A 26,823-nucleotide genomic window follows, 5' to 3' on the forward strand; every position below is an offset into this window, starting at 1 on the left:
AATAAGATAACAGCTATTCCAAGCCAATGGATAATTATGTTACAACCAAAGGAGGTATCCTAAAAGCCTCCGGAAAACAAGTTACTTCTGTCAGCGTACCTAGATCTGGATCCTGACCCATTGGTTTGGCAGGCCATGCCCAGGACCCTTGTCGGGCCAGTTTTCAGGAGAAGACACTTTTCAGAAAATGCTAGAAAGACAAGAACTTGTAAGAGGGCTGAATTGTGAAATCAGTAAAATGACTATGACTCTTCTTGCTGTTTCTTTTAAGCCTGCTCAGGATTTCAAAATCTGAATTTTGAAAGATACAAACATTTAGTCCCTAACACTGGTGTATAAATACTTTCAATCACATAACACAACACAGAAGCAGAGGGGAATGATTTATGCAACCCTTCTGAGTTGTCAAACATGTACTAGTTCTACAAAAGTATGTGGTACCTATAACAGAGCCTAGACATTCCCATTTAAGATTTCTGTTGACTTTTACTACAGTGCCCAGGTGTTTTTTGTTTTTTTGTTTGTTTTTACTATCACCAGGTCATGGTCAGTAAGGTTTTAAAAAGCTAAGTACAACGTATGTTTTAATCCAATTGCTGAGCAATTAGGCGTAAGTGAATAGTTATTGAAACACAGCATTTTAGAACTTGATACACACACCATCTTCTGTGGATAATTTAATATATAGAGAAGGAAACGGTAACCCACTACAGTATTCTTGACTGGAGAATCCTGTGGACAGGGGAGCCTGGTGGGCTGCTGTCCATGGGGTCGCACAGAGTCGGACACAACTGAAGCAACTTAGCACACGTGCATGCATGTATGTGTTGGAGAAGGAAATGGCAACCCACTCCAGTGTTCTTGCCTGGAGAATCCCGGGGACAGAGGAGCCTGATGGGCTGCTGTCTATGGGGTCACACAGAGTCGGACACGACTGACGCGACTTAACAGCAGCAGCAGCAGTAGTAGAAGACAGTGAGACTCAGAATCATTTCAATGACTTTCCAAAGATTATGAAATTCATAGCAGACCAAATCAGCTGATATCAATTTAAATGTTAGTAAACTTATATGTGTGCAAAAATTATTGTATTCATAATGAATGTGAAGTCAAGTGGGCCTTAGGAAGCATCACTATGAACAAAGCTAGTGGAGGTGATGGGATTCCAGCTGAACTATTATAAATCCTAAAAGATAATGCTATTAAAGTGTTGCACTCAATATGCCAGCAAATTTGGAAAACTCAGCAGTGGCCACAGGACTGGAAAACGTCAGTTTTTATTCCAATCTCAAAGAAGGATAATGCCAACAAATGTTTAAACTACTGCACAATTCATTTCACATGCTAGCAAGGCAATGCTCAAAATCCTTGAAGCTAGGCTTCAACAGTACGGGAACCAAGAAATTTCAGATGTACAAGCTGGATTTAGAAAAGGCAGAAGAACCAGAGATCAAATTGCCAACATCCGTTGAATCATAGAAAAAGCAAGAGAATTATAGAAAAAAACATCTACTTCTGCTTCGTTGACTATGCTAAATCCTTTGACTGTGTGGTCACAACAAACTGTGGAATATCCTTAGAAACGGGAATACCAGACCACCTAACTGCCTCCTGCAAAACCTGTATGTAGGTCAAAAAAAAAAAAACAGAACCAGACATGGGGAAATAGATTGGTTCAAAATTCTGAAAAGAGTGTGTCAAGGCTGTATATTGTCACCCTGCTTATTTAACTTATATGCAGAGTATACATCATGTGAAATGCCAGGCTGGATGAATCACAAGCTGGAATCCAAACTGCCAGTAGAAATATCAACAACCTCAGATATGCAGATGATACCACTGTAACAACAGAAAGTGAAGAGGAACTAAAGAGCCTCTTGATGAAGGTGAAAAGAAGAGAGTGAAAAAGCTGGCTTAAACTGAGCATTCAGAAAACTAAGATCATGGCATCCTGTCCCATCACTTCATGGCTAATAGATGGGAAAACAATGGAAACAGTGACAGGCTTTATTTTCTTGGACTCCAAGATCACGGTGGATGGAGACTGCAGTCATGAAAGTAAAAGTTGCTTGCTACTTAGAAAAAAAGCTATGACAAATATAGACAGTATTAAAAAGCAGAGACATCATTTTGCTGACAAAGGTCTATATATAGTCAAAGCTATGGTTTTTCCATTAGTCATGAATGATGTGAGAGTGGACCTTGAAGAAGCCTGAATTCCAAAGAATTGATGCTTTTGAATTGCTGTGCTGGAGAAGACTCTTGAGAGTCCCCTGGACTGCAAGGAGATCCAACCAGTCCATCTTAAAGGAGATCAGTCCTGAGTGTTCATTGGAAGGACTGATGTTGAAGCTGAAACTCCAATACTTTGGCCACCTGATGGGAAGAGCTGACTAATTGGGAAAGACCCAGATGCTGGGAAAGAATGAAGACAGGAGGAGAAGGGGACGACAGAGGATGAGATGGTTGGATGGCATCACGGACTCAATGGACAAGAGTTTGAGCTAACTCTGGGAAATAGAGAAGGACATGGAAGCCTGGCAGGCTACAGTCCATCGGGTCACATAGAGGCGGACGTGACTGAACTACTGAACAACGAATGTAAAGCTGAAACTTATCCAGTGCATACACTATATTATATGCGAAATTTCACACAAAATGCATACTTTCACTTAGGCTGCAGTAGGATAAGGACCAAAATCACCTATTCTTAATATCAGCCTCTTATTTCTAAAATTCATTGCTTTTAACAGGCATTACAGATTTACAAGGAGAAGGCAATGACATCCCACTCCAGTACTCTTGCCTGGAAAATCCCATGGATGGAGGAGCCTGGTGGGCTGCAGTCCATGGGGTTGCTAAGAGTCGGGCACGACTGAGCAACTTCACTTTCACTTTTCACTTTCATACATTGGAGAAGGAAATGGCAACCCACTCCAGTGTTCTTGCCTGGAGAATCCCAGGGACGGGGGAGCCTGGTGGGCTGCCATCTATGGGGTCCCACAGAGTCGGACACGACTGAAGCGACTTAGCAACAGCAGCACAGATTTACAAATATATATTTCTTAAGGATCATTTAACTTAATTTCTATTAGTCGGTTTTAAGGTTTTCCAGCTGTGTTGATTTTTGTTACAAATGTAGTTATTAAAGTGTTCTTTATCATTATTATTATTATTAATTTGAACTGTTTTTTAGCTTTTCTCCTGTTGGAAGAAAGTAAATCCTCTTCCTGTATATATGTAGGAAATTACCAAGAAAGGCTGAATACTTTCAAATGGTGCTTAGTATTTTGGAGCATAAAAGGTCTAATATTCACTTTTTCAATTTTTGAAGGTGATGCTGACAGTTCTGTAACTACAGAATATTAACCCAAAGTATACTTACATTTCATTAACTATCTGTGTCATATAAAGGCATATACTATTTTGTGTGGATATTTTATTTTTCAGGATTTATATTCCTATCAAGATCACATCTAAACGTATATCAGATTTGCAAGACCCTTCATAGGAGCTATACAGTTAAATCCTAAGTAAATTTGCTCCATATTCATAAAGCGGATAATTTTTGTGCTTATATTTAGGTTAATCCAATAAACATTTATTAAAATATTACTGTGATCATCATTCTGATCTTTGCCTCTATGCCTGTAATGCTAGTCTTCCGGTTGTATGGCTAAAAATTATCTTCATTGATTTTTTAAGGCTTATTCACGAAGCCCCCCAGTAGTGTATGCCATTCTACTTTGTACTCACCCCTAACATTCTTGTAGAAATAGAACATTTTTTTCCTTTCTCTGAATTATTTTTAGAGTGTATTACATAACAACTCATTATTTCCTTCTCTAAATGAATTAAATTGTATCATGAAGTTACCATAAATATTTTGTCACTATTTATATTATTTTAATTAATTGTGTCTAGGTCCCTTCAGGAAAATTTACTAATCTGAGATAAATAAGTGTAAACTCATATCCTTGAATCAAGTTCTTTGAAACTACTAAAAGATGTAAGATATCTCTCAAATCTTAAAGGTGACACAGAATACCTTCCTAAAAGTTTTCCAAGTCTCATGTTGCTGAGGAATGCATTTGCTTGTTTACATTTCCAATTTATCAAAAAAGAATAAAAGTAACTAATGAAGAGGCAAGAAAAGTTTAAAAATATGTTACATGGCAGTTTAATGAATCCCATTTAATGTAAATGACTTCTGTGTTGACTTATAAAATTAATTAATGTACCCTTTGATAAACCTTGTACTAATCAAGTGTATCATTTTTATTTCATTCAGTTCAGTTCAGGTCAGTCGCTCAGTCATGTCCGACTCTTTGCGACCCCATGAATCGCAGCACGCCAGGCCTCCCTGTCCATCACCAACTCCAGGAGTTCACTCAGACTCACGTCCATCCAGTCAGTGATGCCATCCAGCTATCTCATCCTCTGTCATCCCCTTCTCCTCCTGCCCCCAATCTCTCCCAGCATCAAAGTCTTTTCCAATGAGTCAACTCTTCGCATGAGGTGGCCAAAGTATTGGAGTTCCAGCTTTAGCATCATTCCTTCCAAAGAAATCCCAGGGCTGATCTCCTTCAGAATGGACTGGTTATTTCTACAGCACAGTGTGATTTAGCTAACTAGCTTGGAATGTAATACCTTCATATCAGATTTGGCATAGCTCATTTCTAATTATCATTCCTTTCCATGAATGTAACCCACCATTTAAAAAGGTGGCTACATTTTATATTTTATTTTGCCTTTCTTGGCACAGCTGAAATTCTCTGTAGACTTCATATAATTTTTCTAGGTATATATTGAGGGTACTGGGAACCAGAAATCCTGATAAGGTACCTGGCTCTGCTGCCATCAGATAAACTTGTCAGAAATGTGTAATCTGGTCTCATGGATCCTGATGTATTGTGTTATCTGTCATGCAAGAGAGACTGGCATTTGTTCTATTTTATATGTGCTAGAATCATCCATTGGCTGAATGGCTTCAATTACTTTTAACAAACAAAACCCTCATTTATCTGTCATACATTTGTGTTTGTTTCCAAAGTCTGAAGTAATTTGTTACATGATTTTTTCTGGCAAATTATAAATAAATTCTTTAGATATGCTGGTCATTTTTTTAAAAATGCCATATAGCATGATACTATTTTTCTATTTTAAAAAATCCCATTTTAGTTAAAAAAAAATGAGTGCTAGTCTGCTCCAGACATGGTTTTTAAAGTTATTTTGTAAAATAAGTTTGTAAAATGGATACTTTCATTTCTTTATGTCAATGTCCATATACCATCACATCACTCATTACTGCATCATAAACACATTAATAATTGTGGATGTGACTGAAGGTTTTTCACATGTTTGATTTTCTTTTTTTTTCTCTTTTTTTAAATTTTATTTTATTTTTAAACTTTACATAATTGTATTAGTATTCTAAAGAGCATGTAGAAGACACAGATGAGGCTGTTCTTACTAGCTTCTCCCTTCTGGCACCTCATCTCAATTATAAATAAGGAAAGGGTCATGGGAGGCCATTAGAATGATTGAAATTATTCTTCCTAAAGAAAATCTGATTGAAGTATGTTTTATTGATAGTTTAAAGAATGTCATCTTGTCTTGTTTGAACATGGTCCAGTGTTTTGTTCTAGCATCTTATTGGATTAAACCAGTTATTATCCATGACCTCTTCATCTATGTACTTGCAGTGTATCCAGCACATTATCTTAGTGGTTGCTGCCATGTGCCTATTGCCAGGGCATTTCTTTTCCTTCTTGTTTCTTGACCATTTTTGTTCCTTGGTGTCTGTAAATCTTTTCAGCAGTTCTGGTGGCAATTTCAGTATGTGTGTAAAGGATCCTTCTAAAGACCAATTCCTTTTCCTGCTCTCCTCCCATCATCTTGTCCTACATGCATCTCAGCCCTGACTCCCAATCAAGTCCTTGATAGCATCACAGTCTGTAACTGCAGATCCTGTAGGACCTAATTCATCCTCCTCTGACCAACATTCCTGCTTGTATTTCTGGCACCTGGTACCTCTGGAACCTGCTAATATCCAATGTCCACTTATTCACTTATCTATCTTTGTGCTGTGGAAAACAGCATATAAAACACTCATGTACCATCAACTGGCTTTCACTTTTCATCACCATTTGTGGTTCACCTTTTATAATGTGAATTAAATACAAGGCAACATTTTTATCTATACTATATTAATGTGTATATTTAAAAGAAATGATATATATTACCTTTTATGATTGTATTGCTGTTATTATAAAAAATTAATGGCAATTCCTTAATATTTAACTATCGTTTAGCCCCAGCGAGACCTCCCATTCACTGATCCTACCCCTGTTTCCCTGCCTCTCATATCTGTGACACCATCTCTCCTCTCTTATTGAGTTTAAATCCCAGAGTCAATCATCTTAGCTATTGCACATTATATGTATGTGCGTGTTAGTCACTCAGTCATGTCCAACTCTTTGCAACCCCATGGACTGCAGCCCATGAGGCTCTTCTGTCCATGGTATTTTCCAGGCAAGGATGCTGGAGTGGGTTGCCATTTCCTTCTCCAGGGGATCTTCCCGACCCAGGGATCGAACCTGGGTCTCCTGCACTGCAGGCAGATTCGTTACCATCTGAGCTACAAGGGAAAACCCCTACATTACACATCTTCTATCTCGTTCATCATTAATTTTCACTCTTCACTGGAGCATTTCAGTTGACTGCCTGCTGCATGACTGCTCCCCTCTTCACAACCACATTGACTGGTCTCATTTTAAATTTATGACTTGATGGGTTCTTAATGCTGCCCTGCAGTTACACTGTCTTCATGACCTATTGCCTTTTCTATCATCTTAGATGACCACTTGATGCCCCTTTCCTCATACCGCTTACATGTCTTCCATAACCCAAGGTCTTCCCATCTCACAAAGAAAATGGCAGGATTCAGAGAACATCATACCCCCCGCCACCACAAGCACCACACCTGCCCTCCCACCACCACCTTCTACCTGGCTTCTGCCTTGGTAGTACAGTGATCTTTTACTGGCCTTTGTTCCCTGTACTTTGATTATTTTACCCCTATAGCCTATATTTTATTGCCTACTCTAAGACTTTCCTCCAGAAACCCCCAATTCCCCATACCACCTCCAACTATCTCTTGCATCATTAATTTTCACTCTTCACTGGAGCATTTCATTAGCACACAGACTTGCTGTTACTTCTCTCACCTTAAAATAAAAAATACAACTTCCATTGACCCAGCTTAACCCACTACTACCGCTCCATTTTTCTGCTTCTTACCATAGCCAGATTACTCAAAGAGTTACCTGTACGTGCTGTTTCCAGTGTCTGTCCACTCAAGCTCTCTTAAAACCCTCCCTAGAAAGCTTTTGATCTCACTGTTCCACTAAAACTACACTGTGAAGTCATCAATAACCTGTATATTACTAAATCCGATGAATGCTTAATCCCCGTGTTACTTGGCCTCGCGGCATGATAGCACACCCTTGAGGACACTCTTCTTGTTAACACCTTGTCTTGACGTGCCTCTCAGGATGCCCGCTTTTCTTAGCCTTCCTTTGCTGCCCTACCCTTGTACTAGACCACCTAACTTACTCGTCTCCCTTGTTGACTTGGATTTAATCATCATCTCTACCCCATGACACCCAGCTGACAGTTCTGCCCTAGACCTCCCTACGCAGCATTCCCCTTGAATATCCAGGTCCCTTGACTTTTTAATCTTTTACCTAAAAGTTACTCCAGCTGTACCCTCCCCTTGTCAGTTGATGACAACTTGGTCCCTGAGGTTAAAGAGCCCCAAAATCTTAGAGTCGTGCTCTTTTCCCCTCTTTCTCTCTCATCCCACATTCAGCCCGTACAGAAGTCCTTGCAGCTCAAAGCACCCCGTGTTGATGTTTCTGCTCATCACTGGAGGTGGCTGCTCCCAGTACCGTTCTAGTCCGGGCCACCATAACCTCCCACTGGAATCGCTCTGGTGGTTCTAACTGGCCTCCCTGTTTCCATCCTGCCTCCCAGCCTTACCATCTCTTCTTAACACAGAGGCCAAAACAATCTTTTTCAAACATAAATGAGACCATATTATCGCCTCAATAAAAACTTTCAACAGCTGACATTTTATTTAGGAAAAAACACGGAAAGCTTTGTAACATCTTCAAGGCTTTCTTATAAGTTTTTCCATTTCTTGTTTTATTTACCACCCTTGCTGTTCCTTAAACCTGAGGTAGGACCTTTGCACTGTGGGGTCCCCCTGCCTGAGATACAATCTGTCAGGATATCCACCTGAAGGGCTTTTTCACAGGACATTCTCTCAGAGATGCCACAGACCCCCAATTCTCCATTTCCAGGAACTTGTGACCCTCCTCATCCTGCTCTAATTTTTCCCCAGTAAACATTATCTTACAGCTTATCACATAATTTCCCTCTTCGATGCATTGTTTATGGCCTCTTTCCCCACTTTGTAAGCTTGGCAAAGGGCAGGGATTCTGTCCTTCGCATCTGGCATGTAGTGGGTTGTCAGTTGAATGACTTCCACTTCTTTCAGCATCATTTCATTCCCCTTGCTTCTCAGAATCAGTAATGGCTCTGTTTTCAACAGTTAACTTGGACTCTCTCCATTTCACAGGCCTGCTCCTTTAGGATATTTCTCTCTCGTTTACCTTTTAATCATCTGTTTTTGTTCTTTTTTTTTTTTTACTTGTTCTGTCTGCGCTGCTAATTTTAGGCATATGTATTTAATTTTCTGGTCTTCAATTCTCCTTATACCTTTCTTATCTTTGGCCCTTTCTCAGCTACATTTCTATTTCTAGAAGATTTTTTTTTTCTGTCCCCGTTCACCAAGACTTTTATTCCTAACAACTAGTTCCAGAATTCTTGCTTTCCCCTGGAAATATTTCCCATGAGAAACATTAGCACTAATTTCCACCCTTCACCTAACTGCCCCCTCCATCCACCCTGCGGACAACCTTGAGCACCACGATTCACATCTGCCCTTCACTCAACATTCCACTGAAATGCAGATTCCCTTTGACTTAAAGCTAGTATGAAATTATTTAATGGGATAAATCTATATATAGTTTATTTTCAATATATATTTAGCTATTTTCTATTTTATCCACTTTTTTTCTGAAAGCAAGCACTTTCTTGGTCTTAGGTATCTAACATTGTTTCCTATTCGTATCTTTAACAGGTCATTGCCTTAGCGATGGATATATTTACAGACGTGGACATTTTCAAAGAAATCGTGGAGGCATCAACTCGAGGAATATCTGTGTACATTCTGCTTGATGAGTCCAAGTTTAGTCATTTCCTGAGTATGACCGAGAAACAGGGCTGTCAAGTTCAGCGTCTCAGAGTAAGAATTCTGTACTTTCTTTTCTTCAGGTGCTCTATCTCAGTCAAATGAACGGCACAGTGAGCTATGTCCCTCCAGATGTACACCGTATATTTAAGGTGGGGACCACAGAAGGGTCCCCTTGTCCTTTTCAGATTACGACTTCATCATCTTCATGATGGTTTTATAGGATGGTTTTCTTGATGGTGGGGCACTGAAGCTCCTGAGCTAACTTTGCTGTCAGTCATAATTAATGTTTCAGTTTCACGTGGGCAACCATGAAACAACTGACTTGAGTGATTCTTTCATTCAGCAGATGTGTCTTGTCACAGTCATTTCAGTGATGTCTGAGTCATCAATATGAAGCTGAATTTTCATCTTGTTCTGTTGTCATAACCTGAAAGGAGCTCTTGCAGTAGGACCCTAAGAGATTTATAAAACCGTCATGTATAAATGATTTAAGTTATATTAAAATGCATTATTTAAGTGACTATTTTATTTGAGTGCTTTCTTTTCAGGTTTTGTTTTAAAATGTACTTTTCCCTATCTTTATTGTTGTTGTTATATGTTTAAAGAAATTACCTGTGTACTTTTATGATTAAAAAGTTTTTATATTAATATATTTTACTTTTCAAAATATCCCCACTCTAATATTTACTTTATTTTTACATTCAATTCTAGAATATTCGGGTGCGGACAGTAAAAGGTCAAGATTATCTTTCCAAAACAGGAGCAAAATTTCATGGAAAAATGGAACAGAAATTTTTGCTGGTTGACTGCCAGAAAGTTATGTTTGGTTCCTACAGGTAAGGTCATTGTATTTACACTCCAGTATTATCAATCATTTATAAAATTTATGAGTTTCAAGCTTTAATGTAATCTGCTTAGTTATTTCTTAAAAGTAAAAGAAGAATCCTCTCGTGGAAAACTTGGAGAGACTTGCGTTTCAGTTCTGGCTGAAAGAATATTAAGTCATCAGCAAGTCACATAACTTACTTGGGCTTTAACTTCTTCCTCTCCGAAATGAAGGAATTGAATAATATCTCAGGTTCCCTAAAGCTTTATAATGCTTAAGGTGTTTTTGTTCCTTATGAAAACAGTATGAAGCATAATAATTGTTCATATAAATAGAAACTGTATCACCTGGAAGAACCTGCTTAATTGATTGCTCTTATTTTAGTATATGGAGACCCTGATGATTATTATGCTGTAATCAGAGCGTTACTGAAAAATCATTGAAGAGTCTGACTGTTTAAATGCTATGGTGGGTGGATTTTCCAGCCCCAGGTCTGCTCCTTGGCATCCTTCTATATTACCACTGGAGGAATATATCCACTTCTGTTCTAACTTGGCCCTTGTGTTTCATTCGCAGTCCTTACAACGTATCTGCAAGGCACTTGTTTTTATCTCCATTTTATAAATGAGGAAACTGAAGTTCTAGAAGGTTCAGTGGCTTGTCTAAAAACATCAGAGCTAAGGACCAAAAGGCAGTTCAGGTCTGGCAACCAAGTCCAGGTCCAGCTGGCTCTAGAGTAAAGTGCTGCCTTATAACTCCCTTATGAATTTCAGACATAGATCTTGAATGGGTCACACAGTAAGGCCATAACAATAGGCAGATAAAAATGCCAACAAACACCTGAACTCCTAGGTCACCAGAGCACAGTAGATTCACCACTAAAGGCTGTGGGAAAAGTTCAGGAGAGCTGTGGATGTCAATAGGATAAGGAAAGGGAAAAGTTTGCCTCTTGTCTTAAGAACTTAAAAGTCCAGAAGGAGGAGGCAGCGCATTGAAGGGAATAGCCATGGGCAAGTTACTTTGGTTGCGTTAGTTTCTTCCTCTGTAAAAGGAGCATAATCATAGAACCTACCTCGTGTCATGAGAATTAAATGAATTAATGCATCCAAAACCCCCAAAGTCAGCTATTATTCTAGGCATGTTTTAACTGTTAATATTTGCTCAGGGATCCTGTAGTGAAAATCCTCTTTGCAGTTTTAAAGGAAACTGTGTTAAGAGCAGTACTTGAAGTTAATGAATTATTGCAAAGACTCATTATTTGTATATGTATTTGTTCAGACCCACTTGGTTTTAGAGGGGTTTTAATTAAAATTTTTAATTAAAATGAGAGTTCACTTGACTTATAGAATGGTATTACTAGTTAATCTCATCCTAATAAGTGCTTTCTATTTTTATTATTAACTTGAGTTTGAAGATTATCTTCAGCAATAACTTCGTGTCAGCTTTGTCTTACTATTAGTAGGTGATATCTTTTGAGATGACTATAACTAAGCTACTTTAAAACTGGTGTTGGGAAGAACAAACAAATAGCTACAGAAACTCTTTATCTTCTCATCTACATCGTAAGACAGAGGCAAAACTTAAGTTACTATTTGTGGAAGTGAATATGGACTTGTAGGACCACAGATTATTAAAATTCATCAAAACTATTATCTAACAACTTTTCTCTCTATTATTTCATGTTAATCTCAAATAGACTTCTTTTAAAAAATGATGCTTGTAGCCCTTGCCATTTTGGATTTTTTTTCTGACTAATCATTATGGATTTTTCTTATCATCAGCAAATATGAGGACAGGATCTGGTGGAACAGTTATGAACTGGTTTTTGTGGCAACTGGTTAAAAATGTACACCTTTGGGGGTAAAAACAGCTTGTAAGTCACTGTTCTGGCATTGCCATTGTTTTCCTTGTAGGCAAATTCAGAATCCTCCTTCTTGATGTTGCTGTTTTTACTGGAGTATAGTTGCTTTATAGTGTTGCATTAGTTTCTACTGTACAGCAAAATAAATCAGCTATACATAGACATGTATCCCCTCTTCCTCAGATTTCCTTCCCATTGAGGTCACCACAGAACACTGAGTAGAGTTCCCTGTGCTCTACAGTCAGTTCTCATTAGTTATCTACTTTATACATACTTTAATTCATATTTCTTTGCATAAAATGTCCTTATATGCTAGGCTCCCAGCATTTCTAGAGAGGTCTGGCGTCTGTAGTCCCGTGTCACACACTGTGTGACAGCTCACACATTGTCAGGACAAGGTTATCAGGAAGACACAGCAGTCTGGCTGCATCATGATAGCAACAATGAGGACATAAAAAACACACAAGCTTTTCTTGACAATGTATATTGTACATTGTGTATTGTATGTATACAATGTATATTGTAATGTGTATTGTACATTGACTATGTAAATCAAATCTTGAATTGGATACCCTCATTTGAAATTGTCATAGTGAAACCTGGAAGATACTTAGTATTGTCCATAGGTTTGACTGAGAGAGAATTTTGTAAGTTTTTTTTTTTTTTTAATCTTGTGATCTCTTTGCTTTGCTTTCAAGATTTCCTCCACTAGTTTAAAGATTTTATTTTGCTGTGGACCATTTTTAGAGTCTTTGTTGAGTTTGTTACCATATTGCTTCTGTTTTTTGTTTTGGTTTTTTGGCCACGAGATATGTGGAATCTTACTTCCCTGACCAGGGATCAAACCCTCACCCCTTGAATTGGGAAGCTGAAATCATAACCACTGGACTGTCAGAGAAGACCACATCAGTCTGTTCTATAGCTTTTTACTTCAACTAAGTATAATTTGCTTTCTGTGTTCAACCAAAACATGACCATTCTTGTTCCCTTTCTTTTTCCATGTTTCTTCTTTCCCCAAAATGGTTTTCCCACTTTTCAAATCTGAACTTCCTGGCTTCTAATTTCTGTCAAAATACTGCCAAACTCTTACTGTCTCTGGGGATATCCTCCTATTTGAAAGCCGATCATTCATGTCTTTGCTTGCTGTTTTTAGCAAATTTTATATTCATATCTACAGTTGGATTGAAAATTCCTGTAACAATTCACTTTTGTACCATTTCTTGTAAGTCATCCTGGTTGCCACACATCTGTACATAAAATGTATCTTGACGTACTCTGCTCATACCATGCATTTAGTGAGCACGCTAGAAAAAACTGAACATATTAGAATTAGATTTTTAAGTCGCACACTACTGCTTATATTTTATATATTTTATATTTTATTGTTCTGTACATTCTTTTAATATTTCCATCTGCCTTTGTTACTGTCTTCCCTGTATAAACAGTATGCTCCTTTCATATTACCCCTCCATTATATCATGTCCATTTTTTTGAGGCACAGCATATTACAATGGCTTTTTCAGCCCAGTGTCTCTGTATGTTACATTATCAAGATTTTCTAAAATAAGATTTAAAATTATATATGAAACTTCAAGACAATTGTCTCATCTAAACTCTGAGAAGGAGATTTAGAAATTCCACGAAGTACAATAAAGGCATTTTTGGACATAAAAGCAATTGTATTCTACAAGCAGAGATCTTAATTGGCATTCTAACTGGCTTGGTTTGTGCGTACTGAATTTACTGTGGACACTGAGTGAATTGAAGGATGCCTTTAGTGGCTGAGGCTGCTGCCACAAATCCTATGTCTGTTTCCAACTTCTAGCACCCTAAACTCCATGTACTCTTAAGACACAGAGATGAAATACGTGCATTAGCACAGACTGTCCTGCATCCTGACATGTTATGACCATAAGGAATTGTAATGATTATACTGTCCTTATTCTCATTCTGGCTAGGAAGAAACTAATGTCCAAGTTCATGTGGAACAGTTGGCTTGGAAGAGGCCAGTTTTCTCAACTTTTCCTCCAATACCAGGTTGCCTGCACCTGACCAGGATGCTGCATATAAAGTAGAATGCCATATTTTGCTCCATAAAACCTTAGTAGGAAGAAAGAAAAAAAAACCTTAGTAGGCAGAGATGCAAAATGTACACTCAGCTTTCCTTGTACTTCTCAAAATGATGGATGGATTCAAAGCCAGGACTTGAGTTGCTTTGTTATTTAAAATATGAATACAGGAGTGAGGAGACATATTGCAAAGATATAACGACTGGAGCTCTAAATTATGGTAATTAAAGAAAACAAAAATACTCTTTGTCAACATTAAATGACACATGTTAGTAGGGCTAAGTATTGTCAGCACAGTTAACATTTGCCAATTTTGATTTTTTTTTTTTCCTCCAGCTACATGTGGTCATTTGAAAAAGCGCATCTCAGCATGGTTCAGGTCATCACAGGACAACTTGTCGAGTCTTTCGACGAGGAGTTTAGAACTCTCTACGCCAGGTCCTGTGTCCCCAGCTCTTTTGCCCCGGAAGAGTCAGTCAGGGTGAACCGCGGCAAAGCCCTCTGGGAGAATGGCACTTACCAGCGCTCCGTGTCTTCCTTAGCATCTGTTTCCAGCCAAAGAAACCTTTTTGGCAGACAAGACAGCATTCACAAACTAGATTCTAGCTACTTCAAAAACAGAGGGATATATACTCGCAATGAACATGACAAATACAACATAAGAAATCACACATACAAACCTCACTTTGTTCCAAACTTTAATGGTCCAATCCGTCAGCATCAGCACAGTCAGTTAAATGAAAATTGGAAGAGGCACAGTTATGCCGGGGAACAGCCAGAAACGACGCCATACTTGCTGCTCAACAGGGCTCTGAATCGAAATGTTAATGCTCCTGGGAACTGGAAAAAGCCTTCAGACAGTCTCAGCGTCACGTCGTCATCCCGGGGCGGCTACGGAGGCCGCCAGCACACACCTGCCCAGAGTTTTGCTGACCGCCTTGCCCAGAGGAAGACGACCAATCTTCCAGAAAGGAATTCCAACGTGCGGAGGTCTTTTAACGGGACAGATAATCATATTCGCTTCTTGCAACAACGCATGCCAACCCTTGAACATACCACAAAGTCATTTTTGCGAAACTGGAGGATTGAGTCCTACTTAAATGACCATTCAGAAGCTGCCCCTGATTCCAACGGATCTGCTCCGGCCGACAGGTTTGAGGGCTATGAGGGACATGAGAATTTGAAAGCCAGCGCCCTGTACACTCACTCTCGGCTTCGTTCTTCTCTCGTGTTTAAACCCACTTTACCTGAGCAGCAGGAAGCCAACAGTTGTACAACTGATTCCTCAAATTCAACTGTCGTTGGTTCCCAGGGAAGCGACACACCTAAAAAGATCCCAGACACCCCAACAGGCGCACAGCTTATGACAGACAAACCCCCAGAGGAGGCAACACCCAAGTCCTCACTGCAGCCAGAGGCACCAAAAATGCACACCTTACAGGTTCCTGAAAGCCACCCACCAGCTTTAAACCCAACTACAAATGGCCCTACGGAGTCAAACAACTATTTGTATACAACCTTGTGTGCAAACAAGCAGACAGAAAACCCAAAGAATCAGCAAAATGAGAATCTGCTTAAAAGGCGCAGTTTCCCATTCTTTGACCATTCAAAAGCCAATATGGATCATGGAAACAGTAAGCATTATGTGTATAGCACACTTACCAGGAATCCAGTGAGACAACCAGAAAAACCGAAAGAGGATTTGTTAAAAAGTTCTAAAAGCATGCACAGTATGACCCATGGTGTGGAAGAGGAGGAGGAGGGGGAAGAAGAGGTTCCCAAGGGAGATCCTCCAAGTGGCACTGGTAACAAATCAATTTCCATGGCTGCATTGCTTGATGTGAATAAAGAGGAGCCCAACAAAGAAGTCACTTCCAAGAAAGAAGTGAAGGGTTCCCCAAATTTTTTGAAAAAGGGATCTCAGAAGTTAAGGTCATTACTTAGCCTTGCCCCAGAAAAGAAAGACAATCTATCCAAAAACAAAGCACCTGCCTTTTACAGAATGTGTAGTAGTTCTGACACCTTAATTTCTGAGGCTGAAGAGAATCAAAAACAAAAAAAATCAGAACACAAAAATGATTCATCACCTAGGAGAAAGCATTCCTCTTCATCCAACTCTCCAGGCAGCATCCACAAGAGTAAGGAAGATGTAGCAGTACATTCACCCAAGAGGATACATTCTCCATCCGACGAAAGTCACAAAACCATAGCTTCTTCAGGTCCAGCTGAAAGCAAGTTCTCAGAAAGAGCAGGAGATGCCTCTGCCCCCAGATTCAACACTGAGCAGATCCAGTACCGAGATTCAAAGGAGATTAAAGCAGTTGTTGCTCCTGAAAGAAAACCAACTTCTTCTCCAAGAGCAAAGCCCAATGATGAGCTTCTGAGAACTCATTCAATTGAGCGGCGTGTTTACAGTCGTTTTGAGCCATTTTGTAAGATTGAAAGCTCTATTCAGCCAACAAGCAACATGCCAAATAGCAGTACACACCGCCCAGAAGTGAAATCCTCAACCATGGGCAATAGTTATGGCAGGTCCAGCCCAATGCTTAATTATAATACTGGTGTTTACCACTCATTTCAGCCAAATGAAAACAAGTTTCGAGGATTTATGCAGAAGTTTGGAAACTTCATCCACAAAAATAAATGAGCTACTGTAATTACAAATAGACTTTAAAATATAAGATCAATGTGGCTATAAATATTTGTCCAAAGAACACTATGGAATGTTAGCATGGAAAAATTAGCATATTTTTGTAATATGCTGATAGATTTCTATGGGGGCAGAATTTGAGGGATGATGTATGTGTTTACCAACTTACGTATGTACAGTATTGTTCTGTGTAATAAAATTAGTTGTGCTTAATTCCACTATAGATGGAATGTCTATAAATACATGATTTTTAAATGGGAAGACAAATGTAATGAAATTGTTTTCTTCAGACTAAAGATCTGCTTGTCTTAAATGGAAGCTTTAGTGGAGAGGTGGTGTATAGATTTTAGCCATTCATTGCAAACTCTTTCCTTATTAAAGATGATCATAACACTGTCAGCAGTCTTTTATACTGTGTCTTTGTGGGGTTTTCATATCTTCAAATTATGAGAAAATAGGACAAAACATTTGTCATTTTCAATTACTTTTAAATTCTACAGGATAACTTGTCTTTTATTAATGTTTTATTAATTTTTCTGTGAAACTGGTAGGGCAACAGTAGTACAATTTAAACTATTATAGCTCAGCACATTTTTTATCTGAAATATTTGCAAAGTATTGGCCTCAGGTATTTCAAATTAATCATATAAATTAATTTTCAGAATGTGCTTATTTCCACTTTGGACCAAGGGAAACTGTTGCCACCCTGCTGAGCTTTTATAGTCATTCTTTCCTTCAAACTTACAGCAAGCCAGAAGGAATTTGGAAAACCTAAATTATTCCCCTCCTTTTTCTAATATGAAGAAGACTTTAAAACTGTAAACTTCCACATAAATTTTATCTTGGATTAGTATGACAGTTGGGGAAGGCAATGGCAACCCACTCCAATACTTGGCCTGGAAAATCCCATGGATGGAGGAGCCTGGTAGGCTGCAGTCCATGAGGTCGCTAAGAGTCAGACATGACTGAGCGACTTCACTTTCACTTTTCACTTTCATGCATTGGAGAAGGAAATGGTAACCCACTCCAGTGTTCTTGCCTGGAGAATCCCAGGAACGGGGGAGCCTGGTGGGCTGCCGTCTATGGGGTTGCACAGAGTAGGACACGACTGAAGTGACTTAGCAATAGTAGCAGCAGCAGTATGACAGTGCTTAGGTGTTTTGCTTGCAAAACTCTTTGCTTGCAAAACCCTTTGCTCTTTCCTATACTATGCCAAATACACTCCAACCGCATAGTGTTTTCTTGAGAGCACCCTGATGACAATGAAAAGTGCTACATGGCCTGGTTCTTCCATGACCTTGGGGCCTGGTTGAAACTTTTAAATCTTTCTATATTTTAGTTTGATGATGATATGTAGTTTATAAGATCCCCTTTTGCCTTTCTTAGAGTAATGAAATAAAAGTTCCATATCCATTACAGAGACTGTATAACTTGGCTTTTTTTTTGTTTTTTCATTCACAAAGAGCAGAATTCAAGAAACAATGCATCATTTTAGAGTGGAAAGTGTTTCTATGACACATTTTTTTTAGTGGGGGACAGGTGTGGCTGTGCAGCAAGGTGTGTAGGATCCTAGTTCCCTGAACAGGGATTGAGCCTGCAGCCCCTGACATGGAAGTATGGCGTCTTAACCACTGGACCACCAGGGAAGTCCCATAAGTTAAGTGTTGGTCACTCAGTCGTGTCTGGCTCTTTGCGACCCCATGGACTGTAGTCCCAGGTTCCTCTGTCCATGGAATTCTCCAGGCAGGAATATTGGAGTGGTGAGCCATTCCCTTCTTTAGAAGGTCTTCCCCACCCAGAGGTTGAACCTGGTTTCTTGGGTTGCCAGCAGATCCTTTACCATCTGAGCCACCAGGGAAGTCCCACGTGACACTTTAAATATAGTGTTTTACACCTTCTAAGTTGCTATATGGACAACATGTTTTAAAAATTCAAAATTCAGTCAAATGTTAAAAGCTACATCATTACTAAGTAAAATAATGTTAAACAATGTTATTAACATGATTTTCCACAGTATTTTAAAACCATGATAAGAAACAGGACAAGAAAATAAAGACAGCAGGAGCAGAAACCCAGCATTCACAGATGAGGCCCTGAGCTAGGATCTGAAGTCCTCAGAGCAATATTTTATGGGTACCATTTTCCTCATTATCTATAGATGATAATTGCAACATTGTGACTCAGAGAGCTAATGCCCCAAACCACATCACCAATACACCATGGTACTAAAGTGTCTGCAACATTCTGTCACATGTTACCTCCCAAATATGTTCAACACCTGCTTCACCCAAACTGTCGAGAATTAAATGAGAGAACGTTTACATTTCCTGACTCAACATCAGCCAACTAGGAAAGGTTTAGTTGAATTCTACCGGACTACCAAGCATATGCAGAGCTTAAAACTCTCTTAGTAGGTGAGGCTGCCCTCTGAACATAACCTAGGAGTCCACTTTTAATTGCTAGGCAACATTTTTGACCTCCTTCCAGTTGATCTTTAACAAGGAGAGGAAGAGAAAAGGAACTGGAAGTGAACTTGCCCCTAAAATGCTTTTGCTCTAGAGAAGGAACTCCACTAGGTTAGGAGCTAGGCAATGAATAGAATGCAAGGTTAAGTATATTGTCTCATTACATATTCACAGTTACCCTGTGAAGTTAATACCTCCTTTTTGCACATGAGAAAACTAAGCCTCAGAAAAGTTGTGTAACTTTTCAAGAGCTCAACTCTCTTATCGGTAGACGCAAAGAGTTGGACACGACTGAGCGACTGAACTGAACTGAACTGAGGGTTTGAGTATAGAAGCCTGTATTTTTAATACTATACCCACATCATAACTTGCTGGCTTCTACTCCACTCTGCTTGAGGAAACCTCTTTTTTTAAATTTTATTTTATTTTTTAAAGTAGTTGTCTTTCTCTTTAGCCATCTCTTTAAGAGTTGCAAAAATAAACAAGTAACTACAACAGGAGCATTTGATACACACAAATCCAGAATATGGTACTCAATTTCACATCATTCATAAAAGTTGGTTTTAAAACTCCCTTATAACATAGGGAATTTCCAACTGCTATAACGTGAATATCTATCTGTTTGTTTTGGAAAGCTGAGTGTAATAGACTGGAAAATTTGCACACTTCCTAATAATTCAACAGTATACAAATAAAACATTAAGAGTGAACAGACATTTTTCACAGGAAAAGTAGTTAAGTATATTTACCAGAAAAAAAATGAGTTTTTTTTTTTTTTTTTCTGTTGAGACAGTTTTATTCTCAGCAAAATACCCATGTACACATATACTATGACAGCAATTTTAAACTTTAAAATATATAGAAATTTCTTAGGGAAAAAAAAGGGGGATCCTTATAATCAAATAAGGAATTCAGTCGCAATAAGAAAATGTTTTTAATTATTTGTGTGTTAAATTTTAGAGCCATCTGACAATTGTGTGATCTATTAGACTTGATGTTTGATGAGTGAGATTTTTCATTTTGTTCTTAGAAAAATTTGCTTTTGTGATTCTGGACCATATTCATTTATGGATTTATCAAAAGCAGAACCTGGGGTTAACCAAGCCGATTTGGCTTTAATGCTATCCATTCTTTCTTATTGTTAGATGGGGCTTCTTTCAGAGCTAAGGGCTAATGGGCTGTCATTAGGCAGCTCTGAAATTGAAAGTCCTGAAATTTAAAGCAATGCAACTGAAATTGTATAAAGCTGAAATTACATAAAGACAGGAGTTTTAATCATGTTTAATTACATGCAAAAGCCTGTTCTTTTTTTCCACAGCAGTTGCCATCATTTCTGGAAACAGAGAGAGCTTTTAAGTCATTGCTGAGTTCCCCTTCTCACTGATGGAGTAGGAAGCCCAGGGTTTCATTCCACTCACCTGTGAGGTAGCGTGGGCTTTTTCACAGCAGATTCACTTCCTTCTCTGCCTTTTATCTTTGACTATTCTCCTATTTTTTTTCCTCCACAAATATCTGTATGTCAGCCTCTATACATGCTAACTTTCCAAAGTTTCTGAAGCTGAGGAACTCCCAGGGTTAAGACAAAGCAAGCACATAATGCTTCAGATCATTTACTCAGGGTTTTGAGTTTTCAACAGACACACCCAGGCTTCATAGATGCAGTCATTTCAAGCAATATGTTTGCTTTTTCTCCCCATGTTATTATTGGTGGAAAGATAATGTCGCTTGGATGTACTTCCATATTAAAGTTTGGAGAGACAATTTTTACTCTCTACATAATGTATAGGTTTGTAAGCAGAAACTCAAGAAATTAGGTATGATTTCAAAATAATTCTTGGCAGATAGTTTCAGAGCAGTTTAAATGCCTTTGTCCTGAATACTCTGGTATTCCTCTGTTTCAGGGATTGGGGCTAGCCACAATTCTATCACGGTGTGTTGAGGTCTGGGTTTATTTCAACATCTACTTTTGTGGAAGCAGATATCTTATTTAATTGAGATGTGCTCCAAATAATTTTGAACTCTGGCTGTACTTAACTATAACTTTACTCAAGATTTTACAGTTATTCAAATACTATTCCACATATATTTTCTGTTGATTCTTAATGTGCCTTAAAGCTAAGGGATATAAAGTAGAATCATTATTTGATATAATGCATGACTTATGTGTGATGCTGGTTAAAAATTTTTTTTATCATAAAATTCATTTTGGTTCTAGAATATTTAAAAAGAAAAAAGTGAAATTATAAACCAAAGAGAGTCAACTTTTTATATACCTACAATGTTATTAAATATTCTTCCAAATTTTGTTGTTAGATCTAATAAATGAATATTAAATAATTTTGTACAAAATCAATATATTGTATTTTATTTACTTTTTATCTTCATACCATGTATTTCACCACTGACCCTGATGTTTTTCACTTAGTTATTACATCATGAATTTAGATTTTTACATATTTCAAAATATTTCTCCATGAATTTTGGAATTATCTCATAAACATTATTTTTATTAACTACTATATTTCATATAATAATTTATCCAGATTTGATATTTAGTGATGATACTCTTCCCTTAACAGTGGTACTAAGTTGTTCTTTATTGAATACACTTATTTGATCAGTTAAAATAGGTTTGAGGCTTGGAATAAAGTGTTACTATGTGGGAAATGATAGTACAAAAAGTAGTTTGGTGTGATCCATAGTATTCGATTTTATTATTAAGCTGAATGCTGCAGTAGAAAAAGTGTCTATTTTTTGTAGATGACGCCACCCATGGAGGCCTATCTTGCACCATAGAAAATAAGTTTGAAAATAACCTAGGTAAGTGAGAAAGTATTTAGAAATACAGAATGACTTTACATTTTTAAAAATGAGAAAAATGGCCCTACAAATATAAGTTAAATGGTGAATTTGATGCCTGGAGCCTCTGTAAAGCAGGGCATTTCTTTGTGGTTGCAAAGCTAAAGAAAATGAGAATGTAATGCTAAAGAGGCCAGTACAACAAGGGGAGTACAGATGTTTTTACACGGAGTGGAGTATAGGGAAGAATGTATGTTCAGAAGGATTCTCTTTTTATACTAGGGTCAAGCTTGAATAAAGGATATGTGTCACCTGGAACAAGAGATGTTTCTGTTCAAATACACAAGCACACCTCAGAGATACTGAGAGTTCAGTTCCAGACCACCACAATAAAAGGAAAATGCAGTAAAGTGAGTCACAAGAATTTTTAAATTTCCCGGTGTGTGTATAAAATTTATGGCTTCCTAGGTGGCACAACGGTAAAGAATCCAATTGCCAGTGCAGGAGACCCAAGAGATACGGGTTCCATCCCTGGGTCAGAAGATCCCCTGGAATTGGAAATGGCAATCCACTCCAGTATTAATATTTTTGCCTGGAAAATTCCATGGACAGAAGAGCCTGGTGGGCTACAGTCCATGGGGCTGCAAAGAGGTGAACACAGCTGAGCACAGCCCAGCAGCAGCAGCATGAAGGTTTTGTTTACATCATACTTTAGTATATGTATGTATCTTAATTCAAAACACTCTTTGCTACTAAAAGATGCTAAACATCATCTGAGCCTGCAGTGAGTCATAATCCTTTTGCTAGTGGATGATCTTGCCTCAGTGGTTACCAACTGATCAGGGTTGCTGACGACTGGGGTGTCTTAAAATAAGACAACAGTGATGTTTGCCACATCAAATGCCCCTTCACTTGAACACTTAAAAACCATTGTAGGGTTATTGTTTGGCCTAATATCAATATTGTTGTGACTCAGGGAATGGGAAGGTCTGAGGAGGGAGAGAGAGACAGGGGAGAAGGTCAGAGGAGAGTCAGAACACACACATTTATGGTTCTAAGTTTACCATCTTACATGGACATGGTTCCCAGCACCTCAAAACATCATCAAGATCACAGATCACAATAACAAATACACTAATAATGAAAAAAATGATAAACGATAATAATTACCAAAATGTGGAGATACAAAGAGAGCAAATGGTATTGGAAATATTCCAAGTGACTTCCTTATTACAGCAATGTCACAAAGCCTTCAATTTAAACAATGAAAGAAAAAAGCAGTATCTGAGAACAGCAATCAAAGAGGTAATGAGATCTGCCTGTTCTGAGTCAGGGAAACAATTTTATGATATCATGAATTGTCCTTCCTAGGTTGCCTTAGCTTTATCCATAGTCTACCTTAACCTTCATCTGTTTAGACCAATTCTAGAAAAATTTTCTAGGGCAGACTTTGTGACAAAAACCATGTGTCAAATTTAGAGCAATATCAAGAAGCTAAGATGTTTAAAAGGCTGGGAGCCTTACAAGGAGGTTAATACTTAGTATGGAATACAGAAAACTCTTAGAGGGAACATTGAACAGGGTGAGACTAATGTATGAAAAATTATTCCATTGTGTAAAACAGTGTTTGCTATTACTACTACCAAACCAAATAAATTTACTGGTCCATAATTCCATTTTAAAAAATTAATAGGAGATACTAGAATAAAAAGTATCAATGTCTTACAAATAACAAGAACAATATTTGATGTCACTTTAATAGTTCACAATTGTGGAGGCTTTGGTCATGATGGAAAAAGTATTTTTTAACTCACTGAAAGAATTTCAAACATGCACATCTGGACAGGTATTTTAATGAATGCTCATCATTCATCGCCTGTTCTGAACACTCATCAACGCATGGATAAATGTGCCTCTTCCATACTCTATCTCACCATTTCATATTATTTGGAAGTCATATCACATGTCACAGCTGTGTTTTCATTATGTATCCCTACAATTTAAAGATTTTTTAAAAAGTAAATGTGATAACTTTATCAATTATTTCTTAATATCATTGAGGATCTGAAATGTGTTTCTATGTGTCATTCATGATTACCATCTGCATTTGACTCAGAAGAAGTAGTGCCCTGACACTACCAATGGTGATTTGTCTCAGTATTAGACAGTGGGAAATTTGTAACATCATTTCTGAATTAGTTTTTGATGGAGAGGCAAAGGAGAATTTTAGGGATGCTTTAAATGTGGAGCCAACTTTTCCTTCATTCTAAAAATAAAAAGAGAAGAGATAATGTTATCTTTCCAGATTTTTCGTCCTCCCTAAAATGTGTTCTCTCTTCAATAATTTTGTCTACCCTATTCTAACATTCTTTTATAGGAATTATTAGGGACGCTGCCTTGGATTCACTTACGTTCATTCACTGAAATTACATGTCTGTTACTTGCTTGATACCTATGGTGTACACATAATCCCCTCTTTTTGCAAGCACAATTTAGTGAGCAAAGAGTCATAAGTAAACACTCAACATCCCATGTGAAAAGCCACAGTGGGGACTCTGTACACCAGGAAGATAAAGCGGAGGATCTACTCTAAGCAGAGAAAAAGAATATACAGAGAAAGAAATGTAAAAAGGCATGGCTTTTTCCTAAAACAATAGAGAGGTTTGTGTGGTTTGGTCTTGGTGTTTATGGGTGTGAAAATAAAGAGCAATAATTGTCAGAAGAGAAGCTTTAGAGCCAAATTATAAGGCATCCTCCGTGCCAAGCTAAGGTCTAGACTGTATTTTGAAAGCAGTGAGAAATCTCTGGAGGCTCTTAAGTTTGTAATAACCTTTAATTTTTTGTTTTTGCAAAAATAATCTTAGAAAGTGATCCTAAAAATGGGTTGGAAGGAAACCCAGAGACCAACTAGAAAGCTATTGCAGTAATCTAAGAAATTTTTAATGGACAATGAATACATGCAGTGGCATTTGGGAATGAAGAGGAAACAAAATTGATAAGTATTTTTGCATTAGAATAAAATAATTGATAATCAAATATATGATTTTCACTAAAGGGAAAGGATGAGTTTGATCATTTGAGTCGCTTAGCTTGGAAGGCTGCGTAGTCTTCTCACCGGATGTAAGTCACATAGAAGAAGGGGCAGGTGTGCTGTGTGTCTGTGGGTGTGGCGGCGGGAAGGATGCTGAGTCATTTGTAGTTGTTAGGTTTCAGGTACCCGTGAGACACTTGGTTGTAGGCAGCCGTTAATGGTGTGTATCTGGGGTTCAGGGGAGAAGACTGAGTTGGATGTGGAAGTGATCTGCATTGAAGTGGATAATTGAAGTGGATAATTACACTAAGACAGCCCAGAAAGAGCTAGAAAGAGAAAAGGAAAGAAATTAAGAGAGGAAAGAAGAGCAAATAGCGAGATTTAGCCTTATTTCTTCTCACCACTCCACAAAAGTGAATGAATCTCTCCTGCTGAAAATATGTTTATTTTGCAATTTATTGTATGTTTTAAATAGTTAATGACAGTTTTCCTGAACACCTTCCTGAGAAATTCTTATTTAAATACAAGATCCTGACCTTGCATCTTAAATACTTCCTCAACCGCCTTAGGCTAAATGTAACAACCACAGAAAATAGCTTCCTAACTATGTTATCTCTTGAACTTCTCTTATGCAGATTATTTTTCATGATAGAAACGCAAACTTAATGGTGAAGCATTTTCACATAGCATCTCTTCTGTCCTGATATTTTTTGCCAAGTAAAGTTAAGTCAGACACGACTGAGTGACTGAACTGAACTGAACTGAAAGTTAATATATTTCAAAATATGATCAGACATGGACTGAGTAACTACAGCAGAAAACAGACCTGCTTAGAACTGAAAACTAGAATCACTTCTAATGAGGCATGGGGACAGTGTAGCTACTCCAACTGAAAAAACAAGAGGAAGGTATTGAATATAATTTCGAATATTGGAGGTGTAACGAGGGACCACAATAGTCCAACACAGAATTCAACGTTTGAAGGTACTACCAAGGAATATGATGAGGCCCCCAAAGGTTGGTATATGAAACACATAAATCGCTAATTTATCTGGAAGTAGCTGGCATAGAGAGTTACGGCTGGCTAAAGGGGCTACTCCTGACAGCGTCTTGGGTTGACTTTGGGACTGATTTAAGCAACTAAGTTTCTCTAAAACTGGAGATCTTCGGTGGGTGCATGTGTGCTCAGTTGTTTCAATCATGTCCGACTCTTTGCGACCCCATGAACTATAGTCCCTAGGTTCCTCTGTCCATGGGATTCTCCAGGCAAGAATGTTGGAGTCGGTTGCCATGCCTTCCTCCAGGGGATCTTCCTGACCCAGGGATCTAATCTGCATCTTCTGCATTGCAGGGAGATTCTTTACTGCTGAGCCCTCTTTGGTGGGTATCCAAGCAAAATTTTGGATTGAGAGAACAAAATAAGAAAACAATGGCTCGGTCTGAGAAATTAGGGTTTAGGGGAGCGAAATTTTAGTGTTTGAGTTCTGTGTTTTCTGCCTTGTGCCTTCTAGGGTTCTTTGATAAGGACATAATCTTACACGCTAGTGTCTGTTCTGTGCCACACTCAGGGCTTGGCTGAGAAGCAGGGCTAATGCTAACATCCATGCTTCTTATGGCCCTCCTGCCTCTCTTTGTCCCCTTTCTTGCCCCACATGTTTCATCCCATGCATGCACACAGCAATGGCCTATTAGTTGGCTTTGTCTCTGACTAATCTTCTTACTGATCAACGAAGCCTTGTAGGGCAGCTAATAAGAAGGGAAGTTAGAAGTATACTAGGGTGGACATTTAACCTTCTGGGA

The 26,823-nt window shown here is 38.3% G+C and overlaps 1 protein-coding gene across 1 annotated transcript in view; it reads left to right on the forward strand.

Annotated features, from left to right (window-relative positions):
• Positions 1-20,047, forward strand: part of FAM83B (family with sequence similarity 83 member B) — a 99,302-nt gene extending 79,255 nt beyond the window's left edge. Inside the window, exons 3-5 of the mRNA XM_070360708.1 lie at positions 9,209-9,373; positions 10,034-10,158; positions 14,415-20,047. Coding sequence (XP_070216809.1) covers positions 9,209-9,373; positions 10,034-10,158; positions 14,415-16,725 — 2,601 coding nt within the window. The 3' untranslated portion in view covers positions 16,726-20,047. The remainder of the gene's footprint in view (positions 1-9,208; positions 9,374-10,033; positions 10,159-14,414) is intronic.
• Positions 20,048-26,823: the final 6,776 nt, after the last annotated feature.

The sequence above is a fragment of the Bos mutus genome, chromosome 23 (assembly GCF_027580195.1).
Source record: "Bos mutus isolate GX-2022 chromosome 23, NWIPB_WYAK_1.1, whole genome shotgun sequence".
Lineage (NCBI taxonomy): Eukaryota > Metazoa > Chordata > Mammalia > Artiodactyla > Bovidae > Bos > Bos mutus.